Source organism: Abrus precatorius, unplaced genomic scaffold, assembly GCF_003935025.1.
Source record: "Abrus precatorius isolate BTA unplaced genomic scaffold, Abrus_2018 Scaffold8, whole genome shotgun sequence".
Lineage (NCBI taxonomy): Eukaryota > Viridiplantae > Streptophyta > Magnoliopsida > Fabales > Fabaceae > Abrus > Abrus precatorius.
This window is the reverse complement of record NW_020874428.1, coordinates 36,274,245-36,292,913: the sequence shown is the minus strand read 5'-3', so window position 1 is coordinate 36,292,913 and position 18,669 is coordinate 36,274,245. Positions and strand designations below refer to the sequence as shown.

At 30.7% G+C, this 18,669-nt stretch overlaps 2 protein-coding genes across 3 annotated transcripts; one reads left to right on the top strand and one right to left on the bottom strand.

Moving 5' to 3' along the window:
• Window positions 1–578: 578 nt before the first annotated feature.
• On the bottom strand, window positions 579–7,706 carry LOC113845857 (ABC transporter B family member 25). Of its 2 annotated transcripts, none has more exons than XM_027473508.1 (17): window positions 7,371–7,706; window positions 6,670–6,738; window positions 6,542–6,577; window positions 6,385–6,459; window positions 6,107–6,231; window positions 5,867–5,966; window positions 5,541–5,712; window positions 4,837–4,955; window positions 4,650–4,760; window positions 4,413–4,557; window positions 4,149–4,281; window positions 3,466–3,541; window positions 3,311–3,376; window positions 3,012–3,119; window positions 2,358–2,465; window positions 2,078–2,275; window positions 579–1,959 (listed from the first exon to the last, which is right to left on the bottom strand). In XM_027473508.1, exons 1-17 carry the CDS (start codon window positions 7,419–7,421, stop codon window positions 1,753–1,755), a joined length of 1,899 nt encoding a protein of 632 aa, XP_027329309.1. In that variant the 5' UTR covers window positions 7,422–7,706; the 3' UTR covers window positions 579–1,752. The 2 variants fall into 2 exon arrangements, with proteins under 2 accessions (XP_027329309.1, XP_027329310.1); XM_027473509.1 differs by having other exon boundaries at window positions 763–1,959; window positions 4,149–4,254; window positions 7,371–7,533.
• Window positions 7,707–12,048: 4,342 nt separating this feature from the next.
• Window positions 12,049–14,309, top strand: LOC113874800 (cytochrome P450 78A5-like). Its single transcript, XM_027513013.1, has 2 exons — window positions 12,049–13,069; window positions 13,686–14,309. The coding sequence occupies exons 1-2, from the start codon at window positions 12,086–12,088 to the stop codon at window positions 14,307–14,309; spliced, it is 1,608 nt and encodes a 535-aa protein (XP_027368814.1). The 5' UTR covers window positions 12,049–12,085.
• Window positions 14,310–18,669: the final 4,360 nt, after the last annotated feature.

Here is an 18,669-nt window from a genome sequence, read left to right as displayed (position 1 = left end):
AAAAGCATTTTATACTCTTTTTAAGTTGACAGTTATAATTGTTTTAATATTTTAAAAATCAAAAGATATTTATATATTTTTTAAATAGATCACTGACTTTATTATTTATTATAAATATTTAATATAAAATTATTGGTAATAATTATTGCACATATGAAAAGACATATAATACTTATTAATTTATTAGATTTAAAAAAAAAAATTTTTGACCAAATTCAATAACTCACTTAATGAGTAAAACTTAGATGTTAGTGTTGTTTATACTTTGTATTTATTATTTAATAAATACTTATTATATTATATATTAATATATGTACTCTCATGCTAACATATATTCACATAATTGTAAAAAAAAATGATATTGTTACAAAAGTTTTTCTGATAACTTATATAAAAAACATAAAAGAATAAATAATTTTATTATCTTTATTTGCCATTAAAAGTCATTTGGAGTACAGATCTTAAATTTTTTTTTATCAATTATTAAAGTAAGCAAGTATTTGTAGAAAAAAAATAAGGATCCATAGCGTATGATTCTTGAACACAGGCAAGCAAAATAATAATAACAACTCATGTGAAAACTATTCATCTCAAAGTTGATAACTTATGAAACGTATATAAAAATTATTATAACAAAAATGTTACAGCAACTTTAAAAAGTTGCACCATTACATATACTTCACTATGTTTAACAAGTTACTCTCGAGTCGAAGGAGAAAACCACGCAATAAAAAAAATGATGCAAATAGAGGTAAGACGAATCAAGATTCTTGTGCATTTAATTCGAATTTTTAATCGGAGAGGAGATACATACTACACCCACAAATCACAAGGTAGAAGAAGATTTTCCAGCAATAAATAAAGTTGTCAGGTGTGCTATAAATTTAGCCAACTCTACCTGTCCCTGCCAATATCATCATGATCAATTTTAAGGACTTGCACCCAAGCTACAGCTACACGAGTGTTATAGTTGCCACAGCAAAAGCTGTGCATCCCCAACTTGGTATTCTAGCAAGAGCTTTGCAATTAAGAGAATTTATAGGCGCGAAAACAGAGAAGATTTTAAATTATTCTTCTAATTTTTTTGCGATTCACATCCAAATCAAGCAACTTCATTTGACCTCTAGTATTTGAGTTGTCTTCTTTCATCACTAGAGACAACTTTGTACAGGTAAATCATGACATTTGAGTTGTCTTCTAGTGAATATCGACTTTTAACAATAGAAGAAAAATAGTAAATATTCGATGTGGTGAATAATAAATAGATAACATACCGAATCAAAACTAAATTAAAAAAAAAAAAGCATTCCATATTTTCGTGATGAAGTGGGGGAAGAGATCGGCACTAAATTGTTTGTACTTGGCAGATAAAACATGTCGATAATACTCTAGCAACTATACTTACGGTATAGATCACAACACCTGCAAATTTTCACAAAATTTGGGATCAAACGAATTGCACGAATCCCCATTCATTTTAAAATCTTGGGACCCTGGCAATTCAAGAGCAGCAAAACAGAATACTTAATCCAAGAAGCGAGAATTAGATTTTAGACCAGAGGTCAGTTAAGGACCACTATCCATAATTTGTTGCTAAAAGTTTAATGCTGTAACTTGCAACTGCGATAATGTGGATTTTCCAAGGAACTTGTGCCTCAAACTATCTTGTTCCCCCTCCCCTTGTGGGCACCCTAGAGTGTTTTAACAAGCAACATAGTAGGTTTGTGTTATTCAAAACTTGTTAGACAGAGTCTAGATTTCGGCTTTTGTTGTCGTTTGTAGTTGTCTTTTGACTAATGCAGTATAGACACCATTCTTGCTTAGAAGCTCTTCATGCGTGCCTTTCTCGACTACTAGGCCATCCGAAATAACTGCAACAGTATCAGCAGTTTTAACAGTTGATAATCTATGAGCAATGACTAGAACTGTTCTTCCTTTCATGAGAGATTCCATGGCATCCTGCATCATATCCATCACCATTAGCTTATTGTGAAAAATATAACGACAAGAAGATGAAGTATGTGTGTTCATGAAACTCTAGAAAAAGAAACCCATCTGGAACAATGTGTTAACTCACCTGTACTAGGTATTCGCTTTCAGCATCTAGGGCACTGGTGGCTTCATCTAGTAGAAGAATCTTAGGGTCCATAAGCAGGGCTCTAGCAATAGCTATTCTCTGTTTCTGCCCTCCTGAAAGCCTTACACCACGTTCTCCAACAAAGGTTTGGTATTTTTCTGGGAATTTTGATATAAATTCATGTGCATTGGCCATTTTCTGCATTAAAATCCATACAAATAATGAACAAAGAAGCGTTGGGAGAGATCCCTCATTGAAGAATGAACAATGTAAATATTACCGCTGCATTTTCTATGTCAATGGCATTCACGTTGCCATCAAATCCATAAGCTATGTTCTCCTCTATGGAACAGTTGAAGAGTGTAGGCTCCTGACTCACTATACTAATCTACAAATATACAAGCAAGCTGCATTTAATTTAAGTTATCAAAATAAAAAAAATAAATTTACATTTTTATTAAACCTGAACTTCACCAAACTAATTTCTAAACACCAAATTTTATATTCTCCTGCATCATGCAGGCACAAGGTATGAACTAATAAATAGCTTTTCACCTTGACTTCTTGATATATAATGATTCTATCCCGTAGAAACAAAATTTACAGTAGTACATACATAGTTTCCTAAAATGTAAATACATGACACTACAACAACACTAACTTGGGTAAATCATTGTTAGCAGCGTAAAATTGCCTTATCCAAAGTTAATATGTACTGAAATGAAGTGATATTTATATGCTCAAATGTTATAACTGTTGTGTCCTATAGTGGAACAGCTGCTGCAGTGCTAACTCAGTAATCCATGCCCACTGTGTTTGACAGTAAATAGTAATAACAGAAAAATTTCTAGTAATTAAATTTAAACATCTAATTCTACCAAAAATAGATAAATTTAAACACTGGAAAATTAAAAAATAATTATGATCAATATACCTTTCTGTGTAAGTGCTTGTGTGATATTTCTACCAGAGGAACCCCATTCAGCAGAATCTTTCCTTTGGTTGGGTCATAAAATCTTTCAATTAAGTTTGCAATTGTACTCTGCACAAAATTAGAAACAAGTGAATGTGCATGATGCCTTTCCCTTGCACTCCACCATGCTCTCTACCTTTCTATGCTTCTTCAACCCAAGCATGTCAAATAAGAACCTTGGGGAATGATGAATTGCACAGATAAACACAAGAAAGAGAAAAGAAAGAAAAGATGCTAATAAGAAAAGATATCTAGTATACCTTTCCACCACCGCTTGGACCAACAAGAGCGACCTTTGAGCCTGGCTGCAGTTTCAATGTAATGCCCTAAAGATGAACAATGAAGTATCATTTGTTTTAATAATTTCCCATTGAACTTGTATAGCCAGGACACGGAATTAGAAGGAAATTGATACCTTGAGCACTGGATGACTAGGGCGTGATGGATAGGCAAACCATACATCATCTAGTTCTACTTCCCCATCTTGGTCACTACAATAATAGACATTTAGCATCACTTCTCATTTTAAGAGATCAACAATTTTACATAGAAAAAAATTAAAGCTGAAAAGGATATATTTAATTTATAAAATGATTCTGAAATAATATAGTGGAGAAGGTGAATAACATGTGTATGTATGACCCTTGTATTCTTACCCTGTGTGGGACATTCATTCTCTCTATTATGAAGTTACACTTCTCGGTAACATTGAGGTACAGGGGGCTGTCTACAAGTGTCTAAATATTTCAAAGCTTTATAATGAGTTAATCATTTTTTCATTGGTAATACAGGATTTCAATAATTAGAGCACTGTAAAGTTATTTTTTGCACAAGAATCCAAAAGGTGGGCCCTTCATCAGCACATCCTAGACTAAGCATGTTCCAGGATAGTAAAATGCATAAATAGATAAAATGAGAGGCAAACTCTCCATAAATAGTATAAAGCAACACACTCTTTACTATTAAGTGAAATTCATGAATGATCCACTAAATGATGTGGGTACACCACATACATTTCACCCAATTGTACAAAGTGTGTTGCCTTGTGTTACTAGCATTTCTTAGAGAGCTAAATTTTAGGAAATATATGAAACTGACCCCAGTGGACATTTATCTCCTGGTTTAAGCATGGATGAGGTACGATCCAAAAGTTGAAATACCCTTCTGCTGGCACCTGCAGCTTTCATAACTACTGTATACAATCCTGACAGACCAGATATAGAAGACCCCACTACAAGGCAAAATAGTTGAGTCAATATACATAACTACTGTATACAATTCATGGATCATACATAGTTTCAATTGTAAATGTTTTGCAGATTTCATTCATATGTGAAATGGAGTAATAGAAGATGAACTTACCTGAGAGACTATAAAGAATGAAAGATGTCAGATCGCCCGAGGACATGGAACCCTTGATGGTCAAATTAGCTCCATATATAACAACTACAATCACTGAAAGTGTAGATGCAGCATTAAGGCCTCCAGAAAATAGTCCAACAATTTTCTGTATCACCAAGAAAATAAGATTAAATGTTGTAAAGGTAAACAAATAAAACTACTCACGAGCTCAGATCAAAATACAACTGGCTAACTCACAGCTTGTTTAAGACCAAGATTAAGTGTTTCTTCAACTTTCTCTGAGTAGCGTGTTATTTCATAATCTTCTTGGGCAAAAGATCTTACTGTTCTTATTGCACCAAAGGATTCCTAAGCAGCACAGACAAAATTAATATCAGTTTCACTATTATCTTCCATGATATATGTTTGATAAAAAAAGACATGCCTCAGCAATTGAAGAAGCTACTGCAGCTGCAGCCTGAGTTTTGTGAGAAAGTTCACGCAGGTAACGGCCAAATTTGCGAACAGCGACAGAAAGAACAGGTACAACAGCCAAAGCCAACACTATAAAAGTTGGAGAGAGCAATAGGTTAGGATAATGGATAAAGAAACCTGGTCAGCCACCAGAAAACCAGTGAAGCAGTCGATTAAGACAACTAAAAAAAATCAGACAATTAGACAACCATTCTAAGTTTCTAACCAGTAGTGAAAACTGGTTTGAACAAATTCTTTTGTTCACTTGCTTTTTTTATATTTTTTTATTCAACCAAAAATATTTTGAGACAAATAACAGCCCATGTGTAAGGTCTTCTGCTCATGTATGAATTGCTATACTAGTTCTTTAATTATTTTTTTATCATGCAGGATTTATAATTTGGTCCTTTTATGCAAATTTGATTTTTTTATCTAGCCTGATTGCTTATGATTGTTTTAATTTATTACTTAATATATTATATAGTATTAAAATATTTATCTCATTATCATTGATTCAACTATGATTGAATGAACCAAAGAACTGTGAGCCATACTTCTACTGGTTTTATGACAAGTTTAGTTTTCCAAAACATTGGTTAGGATAAACACAAAATATGTGTGCATGTGTGTGTATGTGTATCTTATGAAACAACTATTCAATGTTGAATTACTTACATGTTAACTGCCATGATGTTGCAAACATGAAGCTCAGACCAATGAATGCAGTTGAAAAGTTTCTCAGGGCCTCAGAAAGATTGGTAGTTGCAGCATTCTTTATGATTTGTGTATCCTCAGATAGCCTACTTAAAAGTTCCCCAGTTCGAGTAACATCAAAGAAGGCTATCTCCTGAAAACTCATCATCCATAATAAGCAAGCTTTATCGTGAGCCAAGGGTAATTATTAGTGGCAAGCAGGAAATGTCTGCTCTCCAAGTGACTGAAAATAACACAAATACAGAGGAACAATGCAAGAAAGAGTCATTATGACAATATTGTTTAACCTGGTTTACGAGGTGACTGAACAAATTCTTTCTCAGCCGTGCAACGACTCTTTCACTGGCAGAATAAAAAAGCCAAGATCGAAGTGCTGTGCAAACTGAACTGTAAAATCAAGAAAACTCAGTGAATCTCACTTGGGATCCTAGAAAATTCATGCTATCAAAAGTCTTAGGTTCACAACTACATCCAGATAAAACTATATCTCTACAATTCATTGGAAAGAACAAAAGCAAGGCTCATACCCGATAACAACGATCAAAAAGATTTCTAGTATGGTGCTTTTGACAGCATTCAAAGCCTCATCTTTCTCCTCCGGAGTTTGAATATTCCTTGAGACAATGTCAATTATCTTCCCACCAAATTTTTGCTACAGCAAGAACATTTCCATGTTCATTAGAAAGCACCTTTAACTCCATATCCAACCATATCGGCAGCAAATAATATAAAGATACATGCTGACATAACTTTTACAGGGTATATGTTATGTCAGCATACAACTAAGATAGCAAAAGATGCATACAACTAAGATACTCGATGTGGCTGCAATCAACAGAGCCACCGTACCAATCACCAACTTTCCAGCCTCAGGCTTAGCCTGTAATTAATTTTTAAAAAAAATTAATGACAACAAAAATATGGCAACAAGTCATCCAAAGAAACATTCATTGACCACTTACAAGTGAAAACACTCGACAGAATCCCACATTTTCCGCCTGCAATTTTCATGCGTAAAGTTAGAAATTTCACATACTAATATGATGTTATATGTTATAGAGAGATTAAATGATGTATGGACAATGATTACCGGCACAGCATCACCATGTTCAAGGTCTGAAACTTGACCTGCCGAGTCACCATCCCTCTTTTCTCTTCCCTATATAGACTAAAAATATCAATGGAGTTGTAATGTACAACAATACATGCACTTGCAGAAATATATGCCCACAATCCTTTAGCACTTTTGAAGTACTATATGCATAACCGTGCCAAGAATTGGGAACATAATTAAACAATAAACCATGAATATTTTTAAACCAGTTTGAAACCGTTAAAAACCATGACCTCCCTTATAAATTAAAAAACCCGAAAGATGACAAAAGAGTAAAGATTTCCAACTATGTTTTCAACTGAACATAGTACCGGAAACACAACCTTTTAGTAATGAACAGGAAACTGAAATACACACATAGAAGCTTGTTAGATACCCATTAAACGATTTTAAAAAAAGGTTTCAAACAGTGCAACAGGATAATTATTAATATTATTATCTAAAGCGCAGTGGAATAATCCAGTATTACACCGAAAGAGCATGTCTTCTTTTCAATTATAACACAACCCCACTAGCCATAAATAGTAAAAACAAGTAATTGACGAAAAAAAGTCACAAATTGTTGAAGCTGAAGGCAAGCACCAATGAGTCATGAGTGACACCCAAGATGAAGTAAGAGAAGAAGAAGATTCCATAGAGATAAAAGAAAACAACTTTGGTGTGAGAAATTGACTTACGTTGCGTTCAGCCTCCAAGAGAGGTGCTCTTTCACTTCTTAAGCCGTTCATTCTGAACCTCTCAACGAGAGCCTCTTCCACTCCCACTCTCTAAATAGTGTACCCACACGCCAATACCAATTCGTCGATTACGTTAAATCGGGTGGGTTATGTCCATAAGAAAAAACAAAATAATCTTACTAGAACGTAGATTCTATTTAACATTCATTTGTATAAATTATCTTTGGAAAATAATTTATGAACATACTTTTTCTCTCACATGGTGTACATAGGAAATGACGCTTACCGTCGTGGTCGAGAGAAAAAAGAAAAATAAAACTGAATTAGTAGGGTAATACAAATGAGGTTTAGGCATGAAACTAATACAATTCAGCGTATTATTCCATCAAGAAAATGACCATTAATTCATTGGAAAAATTAGTAGCAACTTTTATTGACCATATATATATATATATATATATATATATATATATATCGTTGAATATAAATATAAATACAAATAGACTCGAATTATTTAGTGAAAAAGAGCATAAAATTTGTGTGAACGTAGCGTGCAATTTTAGTTATCAACAAAAACATAAAAGTGTTAAAAATACTTGATTTCTTAGAAACTCTTAGGTGGAATAAGAAACCACAACGAACAAGACCCAGTAGCCAATCCAAAGGGAGGTATGACTTTGCCTTGGGTTTCAAGTTCAATTGTCGTGGAATTTTCTCAACAAGAAAAAGAAGGTGCAATCTTTCCAAGTCCATGTCTCAGTAATTTTTTTATAAAAAGCAATTTTGTTTGGAAAATAAATAAATAAAAACATATATATAACTTAAAATTAGAGTATATTGTAGAAAATTACCTGTAGTTAAAGAAGTTGCAATCTGAAAGTTATTTAAATGAGGTTTAATGGTCAATTAAACGGCCTTGAAATAAGTATGTGCCCAAAAAATACGATAAAAAGGGGTTATATTTATGTTTTTGTCTTGTATATATTATTGTATTAGTCTTTGGTGATCTAACTGGTGACGTGCATACCTAGGGATTTTTGTTTTATTCCCTACATTTGGTGCTGTTTTTGGGTCATGAACACGTTGTTGTGTAAAATTCAGCCTTTAAAAAAGTTATAGCAATGAAAAGACGTCAGCAGCCACGTCATTCTGAATCTATGCGAACCAGGTGAGTGGTATATACTATATCCTACTTGCAGCTTAGTTCAGTCCGTGAATTTGGTCCCACACTCCAGAGAGGCAATGCATCCTTTCCTTTTGTTTATTCAAGGCACGTGTCATGACATTGATAACCAAAAAAACAAGACACCGATAACAAAAAAAACAAAAACAAAACACCTAAGTATATATAATACAACAATCATACTTTGATCAAATTTTATGTACTTTTTTTAGTGAGCCCAGTAACAATAAATTCAAAGAACCATGCATGATTGAAGTGTGAAGTTGAAGGTGGAATAATAATAATAATAATAATGTATCTGTAAAAAATACTTCAACATTTGACTCAATAGAATAACAATTAAGAAGTAGACCACATACTTTGTAGCAAAGTATATTAATTGTTATATATTGTTTTGACATAGTATTGATATGAAACTATATGTATTTGGTAATGCAAAATGATAATGCCCCATTAAAGGCATTAATACACATGACATTTTTGGTGGTGGCTCTTTCCCTTAATTTCACTTACAAACTAGATTTTTACAGCATCCTATAGGCCCAACAGTATTGTTTTTTCTTTCTTTCGATTTCCCGCTTCAATTATAATATAAACTTTTTTTTATAATTATAATATTTTTGTAAAAAAAATCAAAAAAAAAAATTTGTCGTTAACTATTCATTTATTTAATACGGGGTATTTAGTCATAGTTTTTTGTTTCCATATTATTTTTTTTTGTCAACTGAATATTTAATACTCCGAAAAATTTTGGGCCGTTTCAAATGGCCCAAGGCACTAGGCCTCAGGCAATAATGAAAGCCCAAATTCTCTGAAAGCCCGCACATGGGCATGATATAGCTTTGAATAGTTATGATGGCAAAATAAAAAGTCTAAAATAGGACTTTTTTTACTAATTATTAAAAAAAATTAACCCAAACACTTTTTTTTTTCCCTTACAATTCGTCATCTTCCTTCTCACAGAAAAACATCATTTTCTTTGCACTGAGGTTTGTTGTTGGCATTTTTTTTTTGTCGAGAAATCTTTGAGAAACATTATCAATTCTCCTAAAGTTTTGTCTGTATGAAAAACAATGACAACTTTTAAGCATTTATTTCCAAATTCATAGACCATTTCCGAAGATTAACTTGTGCCTCGAAAGTCGAAATTTAGTTTCTAAAACTATTTTACAATACTAGAATTTGTTTGTTTTTATTTTTAAAAATCAAAATTTTAAAATAAAATAAAATTTGTTTGTTAACATTAATTTTATTTTTTTATTTTTAAATATTGTTTTTAAAAATATTTTAAAATATAACTTTAAAAAAATCAAATTCTTTATATTTGACACTTTTTAAAATTACAAAATAGTTAATCAATATTTTTTAAAATAGATTCTTATTAGACATATCAATTCAAAATACGTATAATAATTAATTTATATATCTAGTGAGCAGTTTGAAAGTTTTAACTCAATTTTTATTCGGTATTTCTTTTTACATTGACACTTTTTTTTACATGATTTGTATAATAATATTATATGATATATTATTACCATCTAATTATCAATAGATTATTTAATATAATTTTCATTTCAAAATATGTTTTTTTTAATGTATAGACTAAACTTATATCAGGAGTTAATATTACTAGTTTTTTAATTTTTTTTAATGCACATATTTTAAAATGTGCTTAAAACAATTTAAAAAAATTTGCTAAATGTGGTAAATGATATTTTTGTATTTCTTTTCAATTATCTTTGAAAATATACTTATTCTACTTATGTATGAAAATAGGCCACTAGATACTAATCAATTAGATTAAAATTTTTATCAGAATTGAAAAAATTTAGTTGTTGTATTATAAATATCTTTTGTGTAATTTTTTAATTAAGATTAGATTTTCACTTTTATAATTTACAATAATATTAAATATATATTTTGATTAAGATACAAATATAATTTTAATTCATAAATAATAAAATAATATATAAATTTTATCCTATAATTTTTTTATAAAAATAGAACAAATATTTTTTTTGTAATTTTTTATACAGTTTAATATCATTTTTAATAAAAAATTTACATATAATTTCTTGAGTAATTCAATTCAAACTAACCCATAAATTGTGCCTCTTATCTGCTGCATAATGTGCAATTATCACATGAAGCTAAAAGCCGTTATTGCATCGTTGCATGAAACCCAAAACTTCAATGACCCCTAATTTTTGCAATTTTTGTCAGATTTTCTGCTGCAATCGCTGAGCAAACTTCTATTCTTTCAAAACACTGAATAGTGAAATTGCATGACCTTACACGTGATTACTATTTTGCTTACTTTTCTATTTTAATGCTCGATAATTAATAATAAAATATTTTTATTATAATATTCTGAAACTATTTATTAAATTTAAAAGCATAAATGTATTAAATATCTAAAAAATGTTAAATCATTTATAAATTTTATTAAAAAAAGTCCTCAACTAAACTTCTAAGTCAGAAAAAAATTATAAATAAATTTTTGAAACTTAATCATTTATGTAATACTTTAATTTAAATAAAAGTATTTTCACTTTTAAATTTTATATACCTTATTTAAAAGTTGTCAAATTTAATTATATATTGTATATTAAATATTTATTACAATATATTTAAAGTATATATTCATTAGGTTTTTTAAAGACTGGAATTCAAAAAATTATAAGCATTTAGTTTTACATAATATAGTCTCACTAACTATTTAGACTGATTTTGTGTTACAATATAAGTTATAAATTTTAATTTATTACTTTTTTTAACCTATAAATTTTTTATAGCAATAAAAAATAAAAGAGAATATTAAATATTCCACGTAAAAGTTAAAAAAAAACTTGAAAGATTAAAAACGTGAATATTTTAAAATATATATACATAAAATAAATGAAAAGTTAAAAAAAGTAAAGTAAATAAAAAATTAAAAAAAGTCGGTGAAAAATGCGTTTCTCAAACTGATCTTTAAAGTAAATAGGTTAGCGAAAAGTCAGGGCATCAAGTTACTATGCTCTAAAGACTAGAACTATAAAATCCGTTTTTACCGTGTTCCTACAGAACAGTTTAATTTTTTTTTATAGCATTAAAAAGTAAAAGATAATTTTGAATATTACAGGTAAAGTTTAAAAGATAATAAAAATTACAAATCAGTGACATAAACTTGAAAGATTGAAAACAAGAAAAATTTTAAAATATATACATAAAATAAATTAAAAGTTAAAAAAAAATATTAAATAATTTTTTAAAAATAAAATATTAAAAAATTCATGTGACAGTTAATTAATATGAAATTTAAAAAAAATGTAAACATGAAAAATTTAAAAGGTAAGTATATTAAAGAAAAGAAACTGAAAAGCCAGTTTCAGCATCAAGTTACTATGCTCTAGAACTGCTTAAAACTCGTGTCTCTGTGTGTCAATAGAACAGTCTCTATATCTATATAAGGGTTCACTTAGGTCCTTATTCTTCCACCACAGTTGCATTCTCCTTCTAAAATCCTTCTCTCTTGTTTCCGTTTCACAAAATGTCATTGGAACTCTGCTCCTTGTTCTTGCCGCTATTGGCCTGCTCAACCACACTCACCTTCAATGTCTTTTGCGGTTTTCTGCTCCTAGTAGCCGTGTTTGGTTACTGGCTGGTTCCTGGTGGTCTTGCTTGGGCTTTGTCCAAGTTTAGACTGGAATCAACTCTCAACAACAAAGCTGTGATTCCCGGACCTTCTGGTTTCCCAGTGCTTGGTCTGGTTTCAGCTTTTACAGGGACTCTAACTCACAGGGTCCTTGCAAAGCTCGCTGACACCTTCATGGCCAAGCCTTTGATGGCATTCTCTGTGGGGTTCACTCGTTTTGTTATTTCCAGTGAGCCAGACACAGCCAAAGAGATTTTGAACAGTTCAGCTTTTGCGGATCGACCTGTTAAGGAATCCGCTTATGAGCTTCTCTTTCACCGAGCCATGGGGTTTGCGCCTTACGGTGAGTACTGGAGGAATCTTAGGAGGATTTCTGCCACTCACATGTTCTCTCCTCGGAGGATTGCTGCCTCTGGAGAGTTTCGGGCCCATGTTGGGAGTCAGATGGTGAGGGAGATCATAGGCTTGATGGAAAGGGACAGTGAGGTGGAGGTGAGAAAAGTGTTGCATTTTGGGTCGTTGAATAATGTGATGATGAGCGTCTTTGGGAGGAGTTATGAGTTTGGTGAGGGTGGTGAGGGGTGTGAGCTTGAGGAGTTGGTGGGGGAAGGGTATGATTTGCTTGGAAGTTTTAACTGGAGTGACCACTTTACTGTCTTGGGTTGGTTGGATTTGCAAGGTGTGAGGAGGAGGTGTAGGTATCTGGTGGCTAGAGTGAATGTTTTTGTTGGGAAAATCATATTGGAGCATAGGGTGAAAAGGGCTGTTGAAGGTGAAGGTAAGGCCCTGAATGAGAGTTCAGGTGATTTTGTTGATGTGCTGCTGGATTTGGAGAAGGAGAACATGCTTCAACACTCTGATATGGTTGCTGTTTTGTGGGTGAGTTTTTTTCTTTCTTCTTCTTTTTCTCATATCTAATCTCATGTTCTTTTTGTTCCAGGTTAATTACAGTTACATTTGTGGTTGCTACATTATTGTTCACATAATTATCTCATGGTCTCTTCTTGCTTTTAATTAGTTCTTATGTTTTTTACAAATATATTTTCTTAAAATGTGTTTAAAATAAGAAATAAATAATAACATTTTTTTATTAAAAAGTATACATAAATTTTTGTTTTATCATGAAAAAACCGTTTGCAAATGACATACATAGAAAATGTATATATAGAAGGACCAACACTTCAGATTCAATTTTTAATTAAAATATTAGTGAAAAATATTTATTTTTCCTTTAGTCTTACTTAATCTGAACTTCTCTAATTATATGTAGAACAAGTTTTTTGGTTAATTTATATATACACACACAACTCTCCCACTCAGGTAAGCTCCCTTTCTGTCGCGTAACATTATTTTTGCAATTTTCTTCCAGTGTTTTCTGGAATATATTTCCCCGAGGATATATACCAACAGTCACACTCTTTTTCTGCTTGTTTGAATCTACTTTATTAAAGACCTTAATTTTATTGACATGTGTCTATTTTCAAATTATTTTCAGGAAATGATCTTTAGAGGGACCGATACCGTGGCAATTCTTCTAGAGTGGATTCTTGCTAGGATGGTTATGCACCCAGAAATTCAAGCCAAGGCACAATATGAAATTGACTCAGTTGTTGGCTATGGCCGCAGTGTGACTGATCTTGACCTTCCCAACCTTCCTTACCTACGCGCCATAGTGAAGGAAACTTTGAGGATGCATCCACCGGGTCCTCTACTTTCTTGGGCCAGGCTTGCAATCCATGACACAAACATTGGTCATCACTTTATTCCAGCTGGCACTACTGCTATGGTGAATATGTGGGCTATTACACATGACCAAAAAGTGTGGTCTGATCCAGAACAGTTCAAGCCAGAGCGTTTTCTACTAGAGGATGTGCCAATTATGGGGTCAGATCTTAGGTTGGCACCTTTTGGTTCTGGAAGAAGGGTGTGTCCTGGAAAAGCTATGGGCTTAGCCACTGTTGAGATTTGGCTTGCTATGTTCCTTCAAAGCTTCAACTGGGTGCCTTGTGATGATTCTGGAGTGGACTTCTCTGAGTGCTTGAAACTCTCTCTGGAGATGAAATCCTCTCTGGTCTCCATGGCTGTTAGGAGGAATGCTGGTTGCATTTATGAAGACTGAAGGAACCATGGTGTTCTTATCTTATAGTTTTAAAGTTTTGCAAAAGTTAATGTTATGGGTGACTAGTAGTTAAGTTGGTTTCATGTTTTGGTTGGGTTGAGTATTATGTTGGAAATTTAAGGTGTGTTCCATCTAAGAGTCTAAATTTGGTGTACTTCGTAAATATATAAATGGAATGAAGTACTTTTATGTTTATGCACTTTGTTCAATTTTGCTTTCTTTCGTCAGATTTAAGACATATTATGCACGTTCTTGTCTAATTTATAACAAATATCATATACATGTAGTTACAATATATTGATACTTTATTTTCCTTTTTCACCGTCAAAATTTATTATTACTATAATGGAATAAAATATTATGTTTAATTAAACCTTCAGTAACTAGATTTTTTTAATAGTTTTTCAACTTCAATTAAGCTTGATAAAATTAATCATTCACTACTTGTTAGAACGTTGAACCGTGTAATGAGAAAAGTAAGAATTGTCAACAGTCATGGACAACAGTTAATGATTAACGATTGATATTTTATTATTAAGTATAACAAAACTTGTAAAGCGACGTTAAAAAGTAAAAGAATATATTAATAGTAACCTTTAAGGTTGATAAATTATTAAAAAAAAAATTATTAGAAATAGAAATATTTATTTTATTTTTAATTTAATAAATACTTTTTAATGAAATTTATACTAATTTTAAATACTTAAAATTAATCGTAAGGATTGATGTTAATAATAAAATAAATATTGGCTTTTCTTTAGTCAGAACGATCCATCCATTTTAATGTTTCTTTTATAGGTTTCATGAATTAATTCTAGCTAGCAGTGTCATGTGAACTATAAATAATTTAAATTCCTTTAAAATGAATAAAAATGTTTTTTTTTCAAATTTAGCAAAATGGGATTTTTTTTATCAGCATTAAATTGATATTATGATACACTTTAAACTAAATCAAAAGTAAATGAAATTTTATTTATTCACTTAAGAGGAAAGCACATTACGAGAGTGTGTCAGCTACATGTGTGTATGCGTCTTTGGATAAAGACGATTTTGAACTTCTCACTTCCACTTGAGCTTTCTTGTTTTTCCGAGTAGGTTGGAGAAGTTACTCTTCACACTGATCGTGACTATTTCATCTGGTACTTTCATGGACGAATGAGGGCATTTTCATCCACATGAGATGAGAGTGAGTGAAAATTTCTGTGTTAACGCATCCACCAAAAACATAGCTAACCAATTAACAATAGAGTTAATATATATAACTTTGTTATCTTTTAAGAAAGAGGATATCTGTTCTCGAGTAAAAAATAATGGTGGCACACATGTTTGATTTCATTTAAACCCAGACATATAAAAGGATTAAAATTCTAAATATATATATATAAAATACTAAAGTGGTTGATTAGACTGATACAATATTCTTATTTCTTTTTCTTTAAGTAATGTTTTACTTTAAAACTTAGAATATGAAAAAAAAAGTCCAAATAATTAACACTGAATGTTTTTTGTAATCCCTTGTTTGATTTGGACGTGACTTATAAGTTAATAATAAAAAATGAAAAGCAAAAAAAAAATAAAAAATTACTATGATATTGATCCTTCTATGGAGTCGATCATATTCTAAAATAAAATTATGTACTACACAATATGGAAAGAGGAAGAAAGTTGGTCAAGGACTCAGCATGCACGATGTAATATAATATAATTAAGCTATGGAACCAGTGAATTTCTGTATATGTTCATCATGGCTGCATCATTTTATCCTGCGCAGTATCGCTTTTTGAACGGTCGTGAGTTGTGGGGAGAGGGACTGGTGGAAATGAAAGATTGATTCCTTTGTATAGGCAATGAACTAGCATGTAGCGTGATGATAATAAGAATTTCACTTTTTTCTCTAGTTTTATCGTGACCCTGCAGAAACTTTAAAATGATTGAGGAATAAGAACCTTACAATTATATATGGGCCTATATCTCTTTTGCAAGATCCAAATCCTTCATCAGAATATATATATATATTTACCTGATAAACTGTACCCGTAAAAGCTTTGCTCCTTTCCCACCCATAAAGAAATATGCAAATAGGATTTGAATATCCAAAGAAATTAATAATATCTTTTCATAATATTTATCTGCACCAAATGCAAGTTGCTTTAGACCTTCCTTTTCATTTTTGTTATTTTCTTTAGAGCATCCATCTTTTCTTTATTGACAGATTCTCTCTCACTGTCACGCTCTATATTCCTTTCCTACTTCTCAAGTCACACAGCTAGCTAGCTGCCCTCCATCATGAACACAACACTGATCATCAGTTCTAAGTTATATATGGGATATTGTACACATATGTTATATTTTAAGAGAAAAAAAAATTCACAATTCAAAATTATACAATCTACTCTTGCACCCTACTTAATATTAAGATGCATGTTATTTCTCTCATTTCTTCTTGTACACACTTCTTTTGAGTGAGAGAGAGAAAAAATATTGAGAAGAAAATGACAACTTTAATAGTATTAGGGAAGATGCTACTAGCATGTTAGGAAAATTAGCTAAGGCCTAGTTCAAAAGATTATTACAAAGGTCCAAGCTGCAAGTGATTTTTTTTTTATTAATTGTGGCTTCTCAATTAACTATTATTAGGCATATGGATATATTTGCCAAACAAAATTTTAGATTATTAGAAGAATTTCAAATCCACATATACGAAGAAGGCATGAGTTTTCCTTTAAATCTTTGAGCATTGTGCTAATCTGCATTTCCCCACAAACAAACATAAACGTACGAAAGAATAAGACTTAGATTTTTTTTTTTGCTGTCAAATAAATCAAGATTCATTTTAGAATTAAAACTTAAAATGGTACTGGATAGTTTAGGTCTGTAGCATATCTCTAACAAGCAATGGAATATTCCATGCAAGTGACACCCAAATCGAACATATATTGATAATTAGGATGGTCCATTTGGTCTAATCCAACTAAGTTTGTTAAGAATTTACTTTACTGCTTTAACTTTAAGAAACTTGCATAGTATACTTCACGACATAAATATCTGTAATAGATATCATTTACTGTCATTCCCTTATCGTTTCAATTTAAATACGCGAAAATTTATCGTACGTAAGACCTTGCAATTAATTGATTCATTAATTTAAAATAAATCGGCATCTCTAATATCCTGACAACTGGGATATAGATATATAGAATAGAAATAAACTCTACCAGTTTAGGTTTTGTAAGGTTTAAATCTAGTACAATTTTTAAAGTTAAGGTCTAAACTTAATTTGTTTATTTATTTTGCCCATTTTTTTAAGGTTTGACCTATTAGTCTATTTAAATTTATATGTCAATAAACAAGTTAAAATTTTAAGTAAAATATATAATAATAATCACAAAATAGTTAATAAATTTAAATATATAATTTAAGATTAATTTTATAAATTATTGACAAAAAGTTAGTAGTTAAAAAATGTTGTATATTCAATGTTTTAAGAACAACTTTATGTCTGCTAATAATTAAGAAAAAATTCAACACCATTTAAATAGTTTTTTCAAATTTTATATTTTAAAAATAATTTTACAATAATTTACAATTGATTTATCAATAGTTAAAAGGTCATATTTGCCTATTATATGTTTTAGTAATAATATTTCTAACTATTAATAAAAAATAGATTTTGTTAATATCAACCCTTAGTACTGTGTATTTTTTTTAATGAAATTTTTTATTTGTGAATGTTTAATCTTAGGCCTTAGGACTGATATTGACAAAAATCATAAAAAATTATTACCTAAAATAGAGAAAATATTGTAATATACTTTTAGGCTCTTCTCTGCTAGTTCTTGGTGGAGTATGTGTGAAATTGATGATAGAGAGAAAATATTATGGGAGAGAAAATAATTAAAAAACATAGAAGATTATGTTCTACTGTTTCATTCTATTTCAATTTGTTTCTTTTCTAAAATATTATCATAAAAAACAATTTAAAAAATTAGATTGACTAAAAAATAAAAGATAAAATTAAAATATAAATTAAATTAAACAACGAAAACATAATTTATTTTTTTTTGTTTGCTCTTCTTTTTTGCAATATTATTTCTTACCCTTTGTAAATATAACATAGTTGAACGGTACGAAGAAATTTTACATGAAAAAACACGAAGAGACGTGATTGTATTCTGTTGGATAAAAATAACAAATTAAAAACATAAAAAAGAAAGGATTAGATGGAAATCACGTAACTGCTCTTCTATTTGTATTAAAATTCGTACATATGTGTTTGTATTAAACAATTTTCCCGCAAATATCTAGAAAGCAAAGAAAGATAAATGGTTTAATCTAAATTAAGAATCGAATTACACACCTA

Coding starts and splice junctions, on each gene's coding strand:
- LOC113845857 (XM_027473508.1), bottom strand. CDS start 7,421: ATGAACGGCTTAAGAAGTGAAAGAGCACCTCTCTTGGAGGCTGAACGC. Junction 6,578..6,669: donor AACATGGTGATGCTGTGCCG/GTAATCATTGTC, acceptor TGAAAATTGCAG/GCGGAAAATGTGGGATTCTG. Junction 4,956..5,540: donor AACATCATGGCAGTTAACAT/GTAAGTAATTCA, acceptor CAACTTTTATAG/TGTTGGCTTTGGCTGTTGTA.
- LOC113874800 (XM_027513013.1), top strand. CDS start 12,086: ATGTCATTGGAACTCTGCTCCTTGTTCTTGCCGCTATTGGCCTGCTCA. Junction 13,070..13,685: donor ATATGGTTGCTGTTTTGTGG/GTGAGTTTTTTT, acceptor AATTATTTTCAG/GAAATGATCTTTAGAGGGAC.